Here is a 14,579-nt window from a genome sequence, read left to right on the forward strand (position 1 = left end):
AACAAAGAAATCCTCCACCAAACACAAATGTCCTTACTTTCTGTGCAAAGTTTGTAATTAAAGCCTAACCTGTGATTTCTGAATACTGAGTTCCTGCACTTCATGTCTTATAACAGAGTTCTTAGTGTCACTTTTTGGGTTGTCTCCTAATACAGAAAGGTTTTACTCCGCTGCATGTGGCCGCAAAGTATGGAAGCCTGGATGTGGCCAAACTTCTGCTACAGCGTCGCGCCCCTCCTGACTCTGCTGGGAAGGTATGGATCCAAACAGAAACTTGCTATCCTTAAAATTCATAGCATGTATTGTAAAACAATGAGATGTGATTATTTTATTGAATTGTTAACTACAAGTTTACTGCAGGAATGCTGGTACAGTTTAAAAAATCAGCTGTCCCTTCATTTAGACTAACCCTGACTCAAAAAGCTAACAGGTGCCTGTTCACATCAATGATCTTGTTTTCGCTCCTTCATGCACATTTTTGTGTTCACAATAAGAGCCTAGCTGGTGATGCTGTCTAATATTACTTTAATTCATCTCACCTTCTAAAGCTTCTGTGTAATCCTTCCATACCTTACAGAATGGCCTCACCTCGCTCCATGTTGCAGCACATTATGATAACCAGAATGTGGCGCTCCTGCTCTTGGACAAAGGAGCGTCACCACACACAATGGCAAAGGTGATTCAACAGAGCACAGATGTAGTATATAATAGGATTGTTGTTAGCCAGCTAGTTACAAGCTAGAGCCAGAGGGACGTCACAGCTGACGGCTCTGTCCTCTTTTTAAAGACGGCTTTCAAAAAAGTCTCTGAAGCCTCAACGATATCTGAAATTCCCTCAGGAGGAGGAAGAGTGTTTGATTCGGCTGCTGATGAATGCATTACATTTGAAGCAGGATAGTCTGTGTTATTGAGCCACAATAGAGCACAGCCTGTGCACTCACACTAATGAAAGCGTGTGTGACTGACTCATATGTGAGGAGTGAGTGACATCATCAGCATGCATTCACTGCCAAACTCTGATAAACTGTCGTATTAAAAGTAAAGATGATATTCAACATTTGCTGACCAGCAACTCTCGCGTGTGTCCTGCACCAATCAGAACGGCTACACTCCTCTGCATATTGCGGCTAAAAAGAACCAGATGGAGATCGCCACAGTGCTGCTGCGTTACGGAGCAGAGACTAACATCCTGACCAAGCAGGGGGTCACTCCACTCCATCTGGCCTCCCAGGAGGGTCATGCGGACATGGCCGCTCTGCTAATAACCAAAGGAGCTCAAATCAACGTTCCCACCAAGGTACCGTGGAAACTCACCCAGTGATGCATCTCTGCCCTGTTTAGCGCTGCTGCTGTTAATAAGGCTACTAATGTGTCCACAACTAGAAATGTCAACAGTAAGAAAGAAAAGGTTCATACAATAAATGGAATTAAATAAATGTGAATAATGATAATAAACTGTGCACAGTTCCTGTCCTCTGTGTCTGCAGAGTAACGGCTAAAGCTGTGTTGGTTATTAAAGCTAAAGTGTTTCTGATAGTTTGGTATAAGGCACTATCACTATCATAAGCTAACAGCGCTAATGCTTGTCTGTGTGTTGCTCCTGCAGAGTGGCCTGACTGCCCTTCATTTGGCAGCTCAGGAGGACAAAGTGGCCGTTGCTGAGATTCTGGCCAGAAACGGTGCCAACCTGGACCAGCAGACCAAGGTCTGAAAAAGGGTTTTCTTCCCTTTAATAACAGTAACAGCTTCTGAGGTTGTTATTCATGACTTAAAGAAATGTAACTGGTCTGTTTTTGCTTCACAGTTGGGCTACACACCGCTGATTGTAGCGTGTCACTATGGAAACGCAAAGATGGTCAACTTCCTCCTTCAGAACGGCGCAAGTGTCAATGCCAAGACTAAGGTACTGAAAAGCAGCTGTGGTGTTTTTATGAGAGCTGAACGAACAGGACTCACCTCTGCTGTGCTTTCAGAACGGATACACTCCCCTGCATCAGGCAGCGCAGCAAGGAAACACACACATCATCAATGTGCTGCTGCAGTACGGAGCCAAACCCAACGCTACCACTGTGGTACACAAACACACACACACTAACACACACACATGCACCCACACACACGCACACACATATAATGGTTTGCTTTCCTGTGCAGAATGGCAACACAGCTCTGGGAATTGCTCGCAGGCTGGGTTATATTTCTGTGGTGGACACACTGAGGGTTGTGACTGAAGAGATCATCACCACCACCACGGTACGTCACGCACACCTGCACACTTCTCAGAGCCTGTCTAGGCTGTGATAGGGCGGGTACGCCTTGGACAGGTGGCAGAGAGATAAAACTCTCAGGTTTGGCTTTGACCTGCTGGAGGAAAACAGCAGCCAGAGTGAAATTCATGCAGAAAACCTGAAACCTCCACAGACCTGCAGGGTCAGGACGCTTCTGTCCTTTATGAGCCTATCCGGTCGTTAAGTGATGACGTGACGAATCCTACTTCCGGGCCTAAAGTAGTCTGCGTTTAATATGCTTTTGTGTTGTTAACATGTTTAATGTTTTGTATTTTCTTCTATTTAATCTCAAAAAGCTCCTAAAACAGTCAGTGATCACTGTTGACCTCCCTCGGCTTTTATTACCGCTAATCATTTATTTAAGCTCAGTTTTTAAAACCTTAGGATGTAACTACAGCCCAGCCCATGCAGCAGTATATGAATGACTAACCTCGTATTGTGGATGGATTATCTCAGTTGTTCTCCTGGCTGAAGTTTGGTCCGTTTACAGCATCCTGCCATGCGATTACATTTGTTCCTGACCACCGAGAACACTCACGTTAACTTTTATCGAGTGGAAAAAAAGTTAGCTTGTTTATGCTATGCTAACATAGCTGTGTCGCTAGCGGTCACGTAGCACATCATTATATACCAGCTAGCCAAACTTCAGTAACCCTACAAACGTCACTGCTGTTTAGTTTTCTGTCTTCATTTATGTTGGAAGTGATAACAGAGCTGTACGTTTGAATTTGTTTCCAAAACCCCGCAGTCAGGACATGCTATATTGTATTTAGATAGAAGCTAGTGAGCTAGCAAGCTAGCGAGCTAACTTCCTGCTAACTTCTAACTCCGTTAAATGTCATAAATTCCGTTTTCATGGATGCCTGGATGTTGAACTCAATTGTTACACCTGGTAGAGCAGAACGCTGATCATTTTATTAAAGATGAAAGACTTTAGACAGTTTTTCAACTCTCAGTAATGCCATAGTGATCGTTTGATATATGGACCTGCAGCGGAGTTTAGGCCCAGACACGGCTAGTGACGTCAGACTTAACGACTGGATAAAGCTACCCACGACACACACCTCCCTACATCTTTTACATTTAGAAATTCACTTAACTTTGTAGTCTTCATAAAAACAATGCATTTCTTTATCTGTCCACTATAATGCATCACTTTGGCGTCATAATACAACACTGGCTGAGATATGTGAGAGCACAGCAGTAAAAATGATGCGTGCCATTACATCAGTACAAATCTGTTTTCTCAAAATGACCACACGGTTGAATTAAGACAACAAAGCTAACTGCTCTGCATTAAACTGTTTGGCTTTGCCTGATAAACTTACTGTCGTATTTTAACGGGGTGTGTTTGCTCTGATCTGGCAGACGGTGACGGAGAAGCACAAGCTGAATGTGCCAGAGACCATGACTGAAGTACTCGATGTGTCAGATGAAGAGGGTAAGTTGCAGCTACAGCGTGAGCCTGCAGCCCACTCCCCAATGAACAGAGCCTTTGTTGGCCTCTGTAGCCACTGTACTGGTTGTAACATGTAGCAGATAAAGTGATGATGCTGAGATCAGACGTTGGACCTTTCTGTTCGTCCCTCTTTGTGGCTTCAAATGATTTTTACCATCAGCCATCCATAAGAATCCTGTGACTGTGCTGTTTACCTACAGCGTGGGAAACCACTGATGATGATGCTATGTCAGATGACTCCATGGATGAGGAAGGTAGTGAGCATGAGGGTGTGTGCAGGTTTGCTGTAGGAGTGAAGGCATGGTGAATAAGCCCGTACTAACTCTTCCAGAGGTCCAATCAAGGCGTTCATGTTACTGAGAGAGTAACGAGTGTTCGCTGTGTGCAGAAAACGTTTGTCTTTCCAAGTTAAAGTGGAAAACAGCTGTTTCATGTCAGTGTGTTGCTACAGACTTCATTATTTACTTTATAACATCATGAAGTGAATAATTTCTTCTTCACGGCACCTGTCAGCGAGTGAGATTTACCAGGGAGCATGTGAACGTGAACCTCAGAGGCGATGTGTTACGAGCAGGAACGGACAGAACATCTCCAAACTGCCGTTTGTTTGGGTGTTCCCAGGCTGTAGAGATTAGTATCCATCAAAACTGGTTCATGGAAGTGACAGTGGTGAACCAGCAGGGTCATGGACGGCTCACTGGTGCATGATACTGCAGCTCAGGCTGCTGAGAAGGTTGTTGCTGGTCATGTCAAAAAACAGTGCATCAGTTTGTCATGTACAGGGGTGCACAGAGCAGGCAGGGAGCCCACCGACCTCAGTGCACCACCGAAACAAAGCAAAAAGGCTTCTGCAATGAGTTTGAGGTGTGGATCTGCTGCTAACATCTTGTTCCCAGACACAACAGCACAGAGTCCATGGCTGGATGCAACAGGAGCACCAGCACAATGTTAGGAAGGTCTAATATTATGGCACATCAGTATAGGAATTTGCATGGAGGAAATCGCACTAACGTTAACGCTAATGCTAACGCTAATGCTAAGCTTAGATACTCCCGAGGTCTCCACTAAGCTTTGGGTTCCTCGACTCCAACCATCAGGCCCATGATGTTGTTTTAAATGATGTCATATTGTTATGGACCAGTATATATAACAAGGGAACACTCTTGTATCATGTTCAGTTGTAAACATGAGGAACACAGCAATGTTTCCGTTCAGCTGTAGCCACGTACACAATGTACACATGAGAGTGGGATCAGCATCAGTACAGCTGAGTCACATTCAAAGCTTTAACTGTCCTTTAAGCCCTTAATTCATTCTTCTGCTTCTGTGCCTGCTTGTGTCACGGTTCTGTATTCAGTATTTTGAGTTATGTTTTGTTGTGTTTTTGCATTTTGGATTCTTTCCTTATTATGATGCTGATGATTATGACTCTATGTTTCAGTTGTTCTTGTTTAGGCATTAGTTCGCAGGTTTTGTTCTCATGTTTGTTGCAGGTTTAGTTCAGTCTCTAGTCTGTCTCTGTGTCGTGTCTGGGTCTTTGTTTCCTGTTTTACTCTGAAGGTTCATGTTCCTGTCTTGTGTCAGTGTTTCTAGCTTTGCTGTCTCGTTAGGTCTTACTCCTCCCAGCTGTGTCCCCTTCTGTCTCTAATTCCTTGATGACTTCCTCGGTGTATTTTAGCCCAGTGTGTCTTCGTGTCAGTGTCGTCTGTTCATGCTCCCTGTTATTTTAGCTGCACGTCATGATTCTAGTCTGCAAGAGTCGGTATTGGACATGTTCATAGTCACGTTCTCCAGTCATGTTTCCTTGCACCTTCATGTGCCAGCATCGAGATCTCGTTCACAGTTTTTCATGTCGTGTTCATAGTCTGTCCACAGTCATAGTTCAGTCCTGGTCTTCGTTCATAGCCTTAGTTACTCCCAGTTTATGGTTTGTTATTTTGCCTTCTGTATCAGCACTGATTGAAGGCTGGCTTTGAGCTTAGCACAAGTTTAGCCTCCAGCGTCTGTGTCGCACCAGGGTCCACCAAACACGCTCCACACGGTCGGCCCTCGCAGGCCGTGACAGGTTGTGTTCTGAACGTATTTATTCTGCAGGATAAAAGCGTTTTGTCTTTGACAATCACTTGACAATGTCTTTCTCATCACATAATTTGAGGAAACGTCAGATTTTCTTAATTCATCTTCACCTTAAAGGAAATATGCTGAAAAGTCACTGAATCACGTTTGTTTTCTTGCATCTGCAGGTAGAGCGTCTCCGTCTCACTGCAGTTTTTCACTTGTTCTGCTGGCCTAGCATGAAGCTTTCTGCCATAGCTGCTGCAACATTAGCTGACACTGCTCTGGCAGTTGTGACTATACAAGGAGAGAGTGAGAGACTGTTGTTAGTGCCCATGCCAACATGTCAACAAAAAAGATTGTTTAACACTTGGATAATGTTAGCCAGCAGCTTGCATGAATTTGGAAAGATGTTGCATATTAAAAAATTATATTATTGATTTGTCTTTTTATGCACCAAAATTTGCAAACCAGAGTTATTCTAAATGTATGAATTAAAACTGCATGACAGTGACGCTGCACAGCTGTAGCTCATTACTAACATCAGTGGTTCGATTCCCAGCTCCTCCAGCTGCTATCGTGTCCTCGCTGGACCCCAGACTGCTCCCTTCAGCATTTCAGTGAGCCTGGCAGCTCAGAGACAGCGAAACATAAAAATAAAGTGTGAATGTGCACATGGGTGAAATATGCTCAGTATAAATATACTTATAAGTGCCATGTGTATGTCTGTTATAATACATGAACACAGTCAGAGGGTTGACTCCACTGATCGCCTGCACACAGTCATGGTGAACATGTTGAGGCAGGCATCCTGCAGCCAGCAGCGATGCTGAGCCCTGCTGTGCAGGAGTGGAACAGTAACAGTGCTGAATCACTGTTATGCAGTTAACATAAGCCTTACAGTTGCTCTGCACAGTCCTCAGTCAAAGCATGAGAATACAGTCGAATATAGAGATGCTGTAGCGAGAAGCTGTGAAGTGCACGTCAGTTTCACTAAACTGTGAAAGGTTTTCTTAACTAGAGACACAAAGCTGACGACACGTTGAGATTTCCTGTACAGGCAGACGCAGCAGCCCTGTGTTTATTGTCCATGAGCCACATCAATGTCTTTCCACTTTCAGCCAGATGTTCTAATGTCCTGTTTGTAAAGTGGATGTGATGTTTCCACATGTGAATATCAAAACCAAAACAAGCACAATTACAGATTTGTTGACTTGTTTACATAATATTTCTAACAATATCCCAACATCAAGGTGCGTCACTGTGTTTTCTCATCAGTGGTTGGTTATAGTTGTGGTTTTAGATAGTTTCATTTCTCTGCTTCTCAAGGTGACGACACGATGACAGGCGACGGAGGGGAGTATCTGAGGCCTGAGGATCTGCGGGAGCTGGGAGATGACTCGCTGCCAGGACAGTACCTGGATGGGATGAACTACCTGCGCTTCAGCCTGGAGGGAGGACGAGCCGACAGGTGCATCAAACTCTGCCAAACACAGAGAAACTCGCTGTGAAACATGTTTCTGGATGAAATGATCCATGCACAGACTTCTGCACAGACTTCCAGATGTTCTCTATACAGCTTTACAAGCTGCAGCTCACGCAGCTGTTTTAATAACACACTCTTTCCCCTTTATGACGTTTTGTGTAACCTACTTGTGCATTTCTTCCCACCCTTTTTACTCACATTGGCTCCGCCCCGTTCAGTGTGTGCACAAACAGCTAACTGCCTGTATGTTGTGTGTCTGTTTGCAACCTCTTCACACTTCATGGTCTTTTCATATCTACATAATCGAATGCAAAGGTATGTGCTGACTCCATCCACGTATCCGGACTTTTAAGTCTTCAGCACCAAGTTTCCAGTTTATTCATTTATAATGCACTTTCAAAAACAACAGTTGTTGACCAAAGCACTGCACAATAACACAGTCACACCAAATAAAACAGAATATAGATTAAGAGAAAATAGAATCATGGAAAGAACAATAGAAACAGACTCATCTTGACTTAAAAGAAGAGTAAAAGTGGTCTTTAGACGGGTTTGACCGTCTCCAGTGTTGGAGAGGTCCTGACATGCAGGAGCAATGAGCACAGTCACAGCAAATGCCCGGTCTCTGTGTTTTAACGTCAAGCTTGGGATCTTGGGGGAGAATACCGGGTTAGGAAATCAGGAAGATATATATGTAACGTCTTACAAACAAGTGTTAAAATGTTAAAATTAATTCAAAAGCTGACTGGCAGCCAGTGTACTGGTGCAAGTATGGCAGATATGTGATCCCAGTTAGGAGCCGTGCTGCAGTCGGCCAATTGATGTAGAGGTAATACCAGAGTAGAGGCTGTTACAGAAGTCGAGACGAGATGAAGGCATGGATCGCTTTCTCAAAATCTCTGAAGCAGAGGAAAGGCTTTTGCAAGGAGGCGGAGATGAAAGAAGCTAGTCTTGATTACCTTATTTATCTGTTTGTCAAAGATCACTCCTAAATTTCTTGCAGAGGATTTTTTATAGATCTCGAGAGGTGAGGTGAAGAGGGTCACAAGCACCGAAAACAATGACCTCAGTTTTCTGCTCAGTTAGGTTGAGAAGATGTAGCGCCATCCATGCCTTCACGTCTTCCAGACAATCAAACAGACCCTTCATTCACAGATCTTCATCTCAGGGATAAATCTGAGTCATCTGTGTAGCAATGGAACGAGATGTCATATTTATTTAAATCGAGCCCATCAGAAGCATGTCGACTGAAAAAAAAGGCTGGGCCAAGGATAGCGCCCTGTGGGACCCCACAGGGAAGCACAGTCTTTGGGGATAATGAGTCTCTGAGATTAACAGAGAAGGTTCGATTAGATCAGAAGGATTTAAACCACAACAATCCCTTTATTCCAACATGTTGTTCCAGTCTAGTCTGAAGGCTGTGAGCTACTCTATCAAAAGCAGAACTGATAATAGAGAGTGACTCTGCTGCAGCTCATCCTCCGTTTGGACCCAGGTCGAGCTTCGTATTCCCGCTGGTGCTTTATAAAGCTGGGAGAGCACCGGTGACTACACTGGTGAACCAGAATCTCATGTCCGTAACAACCACAGGAACCCTGGAAAATTAGGCACGTGTTGACATGCACACATGGTGTTTGTGCTCCCTGAGCTCGGCCTTCCAGACGTATGTAACAAACAGATCAGATGCTTTGGCTGCTGCGTTTGTGGGTCCAGCAGCTGCTGTGAAACACTTTAGTTTTAGCATTTGAACACGCTGTTCACCACCTGATTACTGGACATTGATCCCGACCAGAACTTTAAAGATTATGAATTTCCTGCTGGGTTGACATCATGAGCTTGTTTCATGCTTGTGTTTTTCCTGTGTGCTCCAGTTCAGACAGGTCCTTCACGCCCACTCACCACAGCTACTACTCTTCTAAACATGAAGGCATGATGGAGGAGATGCTCACCAGTCACCAGGTACGCTGCATCATCACACACATCACTAATTCTGTGCATTTTTAAACGATGGGGCGATGTTAACCTAACGGTTGGGAACTATGGCACTTGAGTGACATTCAGGCTGTGGCTGTACTGTTAACCCCTCTGAGGTGCTTTGATTCTCAGCTACTTTAGTCTGCACACCAATCTGTGAGTAAGATGTTGTGTCAGGATGTTTAGCACCTGGATGAGTTAGAGTTAGAGGAGTTCTGTGTAAGCACCAGTCCATTCATCCAGCCTTGAGACGGTGTTGCCTTGCAGCAACCATCTGACCCTTTCTGTGGAGTTTGCATGTTCCTCTTGTGTCTTCCTGGGTTCTCTCGGGTACTCCAGCTTCCTCCCACACTCCAAAGACATGCAGTTGCACCCACGGTTCTTAATCCATGATCTTCTCAATGCCCTAGATGACATGGGTATTGTTTATCTGGTCTCTGATAAGAAGTTTGTTTCATTCCAGGTTTCATTGCTTGCCAGGGAGACTGAGAGGGATTCGTACCGGTTGAGCTGGGGCACAGAGAACTTGGACAATGTGGCGTTGTCCTGCAGCCCTGTCCATTCAGGGTGAGCACAGCAGCACTGAAGGAAAGTCAGCATTTACAGAGTTCTGTGAATAAACTGTTTTCTGTGGATCTTCGTAGATGGAAATCCTGCTGAGCCCTGTTCTTTTCCTTCTGCTGGTTTTTTACACTTGCTGGGATTTCTCCCTCTCTGATTTCTTCCTCTCTGTCTGTTGTGGTTGTTGTTTTAGCCACTCCTCTCCGTGCCATGATCATGGAGACCACAGCAGGTGACCTTCTGCACCTTGGTTGCACCTCATTCCCCTTCATCACCGTCCTTCTCCGCTCACTGTGTGCTCTCCCTATGGAGAGGTGTATGTGTTGCACCGTCCTCGGCAGACAACATCTCGTGTATATTTCTGTATCTCAACCTGAACGTAAATTAAACATAAACTCTCTAAACTTTCCAGAGTTGGCATCATGACACTGCAAGTTCAGGAAAGTTTAGATCAGGTTGAAGGTTGAGGACATGTTTGTTGACTTCATTCAGTGTCTCGTGAACCTTTCTACTAACGTCACGTGGTATGGAGACTATTAGAATAAACTTACAGTTTACTCTAATCTCGTCTTCTAACATTAATTTAACAGCTGTTCACGTCTGTTGTTGGGTTTTCTCACCTGGTTGTTTGACTGAAGCTGAGCCAAGAACTGTCTTTAGCGTCATATCGTCATTTCATCACGGTCGGTCTGGGATGTGTGATCCATACGCATACTCGTCACTGTGCATGGAGAGTGAAGGTCAAACCTGAATGCAGAGCAGCTCTCGTCCATTCAGTGTTGAGAAAGCAGAAACCAAAGGTTGAGCGTACGTTAGCTACCATGCTACAGTCATAGAGTTGTCCGTGGTAATAAGTAGTCTATGTTAAAGTGCAGCTATCCTTTTTCTGTAACATCTCTATTTGAAGATTAAACATAATAAAGAAAATGCATTGTTCTGGTCTGCTGTTTCCACGAGCATAGATTGGCTAATGCTAGCTATGTGAGCTAGCTTAAGTTTACTGACCTCGCTGAATCAGTTCGCTGAAGTTAAGACTATGCTATAGTTGTGCTATTGTTGCTACACGGTCTAAGATAAATAAGCTCACTTAAAGAAACATAAATAAATATAGTTCATGAAGAAAATGCATTGTTCTGGTCTGCTGTTTCCACGAGCTTAGATTGGCTAATGCTACGTGATGTGAGCTAGCTTAAGTTTACTGACCTCGCTAAATCAGTTCATTGAAGTTAAGACTATGCTATAGTTGTGCTATTGTTGCTACACGGTCTAAGATAAATAAGCTCACTTAAAGAAACCATAAATAAATGTAGTTCATGAAGAAAATGCATTGTTCTGGTCTGCTGTTTCCACGAGCATAGATTGGCTAATGCTACGTGACGTGAGCTAGCTTAAGTTTACTGACCTCGCTGAATCAGTTCACTGAAGTTAAGACTATGCTATAGTTGTGCTATTGTTGCTACACGGTCTAAGATAAATAAGCTCACTTAAAGAAACCAAAATAAATATAGTTCATGAAGAAAATGCATTGTTCTGGTCTGCTGTTTCCACAAGCTTAGATTGGCTAATGTTAGCTATGTGAGCTAGCTTAAGTTTACTGACCTCGCTGAATCAGTTCACTGAAGTTAAGACTATGCTATAGTTGTGCTATTGTTGCTACACGGTCTAAGGTAAATAAGCTCACTTAATAACCATAAATAAATATAGTTCATGAAGAAAATGCATTGTTCTGGTCTGCTGTTTCCACGAGCATAGATTGGCTAATGCTAGCTATGTGAGCTAGCTTAAGTCTACTGACCTCGCTGAATCATATAGGTCAATGAATCAAATAAGCACTCTGGTGGAGTTACTTTGTGTGTGTTTATTAGTAGTTTTAAACCTTGTGATCCACAAAACAGCAACAACAGTAAAAGAGTAAAAGAAGAACTGACTGCGTTACAGCACCCGCTGCTTGTTGAGAGTAAAAGCGATATGCGCTTTCACGTCTTTTTTTAGCGACATTTTCTTTTTAGAAAAAAAGTCGCTAGGGGGTCTGAAAACTCGCTAAATATAGCGACAAAGTCGCTAAGTTGGCAACACTGCGCTGAATCAGTTCACTGAAGTTAAGACTATGCTATAGTTGTGCTATTGTTGCTACACGGTCTAAGATAAATAAGCTCACTTAGAAACCATAAATAAATATAGTTCAAGAAGAAAGTGTGTTTGCTTCTTTAGTGAAGGAACGTTTGATGAACAAAAGTGTCCCAGGCCAACAAGCCGACAGGATCTTCCTTAGTCCTCATATCTCGTGCTTTCTTGAGTCCTTGTCTTAACGGGGCCTTCAAATGCGTAGTTAACGACTCAACTATTGCTTGTGTTAAAAACTCGAGCAAGTAAACAGCTTTGTGTAAGTGTGCGCACTCAGTGAAGAAGCATCTTAAAGCCTGTTCAAACCAAACAAAGCTTTGCTGTCTGCTTTCTCACCACTTAATGGAGCTGACTTAGACTGAACCGGACAATATTGGCGTCTCATTTGTGCATGCATCTCCTGCTTCCTCTCAGCTTCCTGGTCAGCTTCATGGTAGATGCCAGGGGCGGAGCCATGCGCGGCTGTCGACACAACGGCCTCCGCATCATCATCCCGCCGAGGAAGTGCAGTGCCCCAACGAGAGTGACGTGCCGACTGGTGAAGAGGCACCGTCTGGCCACCATGCCCCCCATGGTTGAGGGGGAGGGTCTGGCCAGCAGGCTCATTGAGGTGGGGCCCTCTGGAGCCCAGTTCCTTGGGTAAGACAGGACTAATGATGGTAGAAGCTTCTGGATGTATGGAGGTTAATTATTTGCTAGTAGCTTTGAAGTATTTTATGGCAATAAGTTTCCAGGCAGGACGAAAAGTGCTTCTTTTCTTTGAACATCTATCCTGTTATTAATTTGTATCCCGTATAAATGCAAAGGTTACAAAGTGCTGCCCTTTTCTTTCAGATTAATTTGCCAGCCTCTGCCTGACTCAGTCTCTGTATTTGCTCTCGCTTCAGTGCCAGCGATCTGCCAGCATGGCCTGTTTACTTTCATAACAGCTGCAGTGCGACTCTTTCTAACCTTTCTCCCTAACACTTGATGAAACAGCTTTTCTTATTAACTCCAGCTGCAGTGTCTCGCACCATGATTGGTTTGATATGTGGACTGAAACTCTGCCCTCTGCTGGTAGCGTTTGAGATCACAGTTACAGATTTGCTGCAGAAGTTTTTGCTGTGATGTGAAATGTTTCTGCAGCTCTGCAGTGAAACTAGCCCCACACAGTGATGAGCTCATTTCAAATGAACAGATTTAATTTGAATAAAAATACAGAAAAATAGTCTAACAGATTCAAACTTGCTTTATCAGAGGACTTCTTCAGTGAAAGAACTACAAAGTCGGTCTTCTTTATTATGAAAAGAACGACTTGAGTACAAATATAAGCAGCTTTGGGGTAAATGTATGTTTTTATTTGTCATTTATTCGTCTCTATTGGACGTCCTCACTGTGCAGCCAAGAGAAAATCGGCGCTCAACCCAAACATTGTGTGTGCTCTTTCTTCCTCACTGCTGCATACGGACGCTCGCTCAATCAGTAAACTCCACCTCCCCAGTGCCCCCCCACCTCTAAACGAGGGAGAGAGTTTGGTTACCCGAATCCTCCAGCTCGGTCCACCGGGGACCAGATTTCTTGGGTAGGGTGGAAACCAGTCTGTGGTTTTGCATATGAAACGATCCATGGATGCCAGTTTCTTTGTTACTGTGCTGTCGTGTTTGTGCTGATGCTGCATAATCCACTTCATTCAGTGTCCACGCCTCCCACTGCTTGTCACTTCCTTCCTGCTTCGCCGTTTCCCTTTTCTTTCTTCATCCTCGGGGGAAGGTTTGTGTCTCACGTATGTGTGAAATTTACATGGTTGTGTGGCCTGTAAGTCGAAGGGAAGCAGGAGAATATGAGTGCACGCTTCAGTCATCGGCACATGTTGATGTTTTCACCAATATTTGGGCTTTTCAGTATATTTTAAATTGATGTGTTTCTGCCTTTTGTCAGAGTGGTCGAAGTAAAAACATCAACAGTATTTAGAGTGTAATAAACAAACACTGTCAGGCCAGGTAACCATATAAATATCACATAAATGTGTGTTTGTCCCGATGTTGGCCTGCAGGACGCTTCTCGTAGATACATGTTGTAACTAGTTTGTGATTGTGCTCATCAGGTAAGTGTCAGAGTGACGTTTCCTAACTATTACAAATACACTGATCATAAATCAACCTAAAATCAACCTTAGATTTGCTGGTGCATTTATGCAGCACAGCTCTACATGTTTGGTCTTTATCACCACGTGTCAACACATCAGCTGCAGAAAAAATAAAATGTAATTCACACAGCAGTGAAGAGCAGGAGGAGCGATGCCCTCTGTGTCTGCACAGGTACAGTCAGGCTCGTATCCAGACACAAAGATGAAGTCAAAGAACAGACTTACCTCATGCACACATGCACTCTTACCTGTTATATTCCAGCACACCACGTTTTACTTGGACTTACCCAGCGTGTCTTGTCCCTCCAGTCCTGTCATCGTGGAGATCCCTCACTTCGCCGCCCTCCGAGGGAAGGAGCGCGAGCTGGTGATTCTGCGGAGCGAAACAGGAGAGAGCTGGAAGGAGCATCACTGTGAACACACTCAAGAGGAGCTCAACCAGATACTTAACGGCATGGACGAGGGTCAGTCTCCGACATGGGCTGACGCCGCCGCGGTCAAACGATA

General features: G+C 44.1%; 1 protein-coding gene across 17 annotated transcripts in view; it reads left to right on the top strand.

The window, feature by feature from the left end:
- The window catches only part of LOC146490499 (ankyrin-2-like), a 147,978-nt gene that overhangs the window by 102,934 nt on the left and 30,465 nt on the right, over nucleotides 1-14,579 (top strand). For 11 of the 17 annotated variants that reach the window (XM_085153126.1, XM_085153127.1, XM_085153129.1 and 8 more), the window contains 16 exons: nucleotides 156-254; nucleotides 578-676; nucleotides 1,100-1,297; nucleotides 1,607-1,705; nucleotides 1,805-1,903; nucleotides 1,974-2,072; nucleotides 2,155-2,253; nucleotides 3,657-3,729; nucleotides 3,948-4,001; nucleotides 7,132-7,273; nucleotides 9,160-9,247; nucleotides 9,726-9,829; nucleotides 10,017-10,055; nucleotides 12,362-12,586; nucleotides 13,410-13,508; nucleotides 14,382-14,536. In XM_085153126.1, the coding sequence (XP_085009252.1) occupies nucleotides 156-254; nucleotides 578-676; nucleotides 1,100-1,297; nucleotides 1,607-1,705; nucleotides 1,805-1,903; nucleotides 1,974-2,072; nucleotides 2,155-2,253; nucleotides 3,657-3,729; nucleotides 3,948-4,001; nucleotides 7,132-7,273; nucleotides 9,160-9,247; nucleotides 9,726-9,829; nucleotides 10,017-10,055; nucleotides 12,362-12,586; nucleotides 13,410-13,508; nucleotides 14,382-14,536 (1,771 nt within the window). The remainder of the gene's footprint in view (nucleotides 1-155; nucleotides 255-577; nucleotides 677-1,099; nucleotides 1,298-1,606; nucleotides 1,706-1,804; nucleotides 1,904-1,973; nucleotides 2,073-2,154; nucleotides 2,254-3,656; nucleotides 3,730-3,947; nucleotides 4,002-7,131; nucleotides 7,274-9,159; nucleotides 9,248-9,725; nucleotides 9,830-10,016; nucleotides 10,056-12,361; nucleotides 12,587-13,409; nucleotides 13,509-14,381; nucleotides 14,537-14,579) is intronic. The other 6 variants (XM_085153130.1, XM_085153137.1, XM_085153128.1 and 3 more) reach the window with 5 other exon arrangements.

This window comes from Neolamprologus multifasciatus, unplaced genomic scaffold (genome assembly GCF_963576455.1).
Source record: "Neolamprologus multifasciatus unplaced genomic scaffold, fNeoMul1.2 chr03_unloc_1, whole genome shotgun sequence".
NCBI lineage: Eukaryota > Metazoa > Chordata > Actinopteri > Cichliformes > Cichlidae > Neolamprologus > Neolamprologus multifasciatus.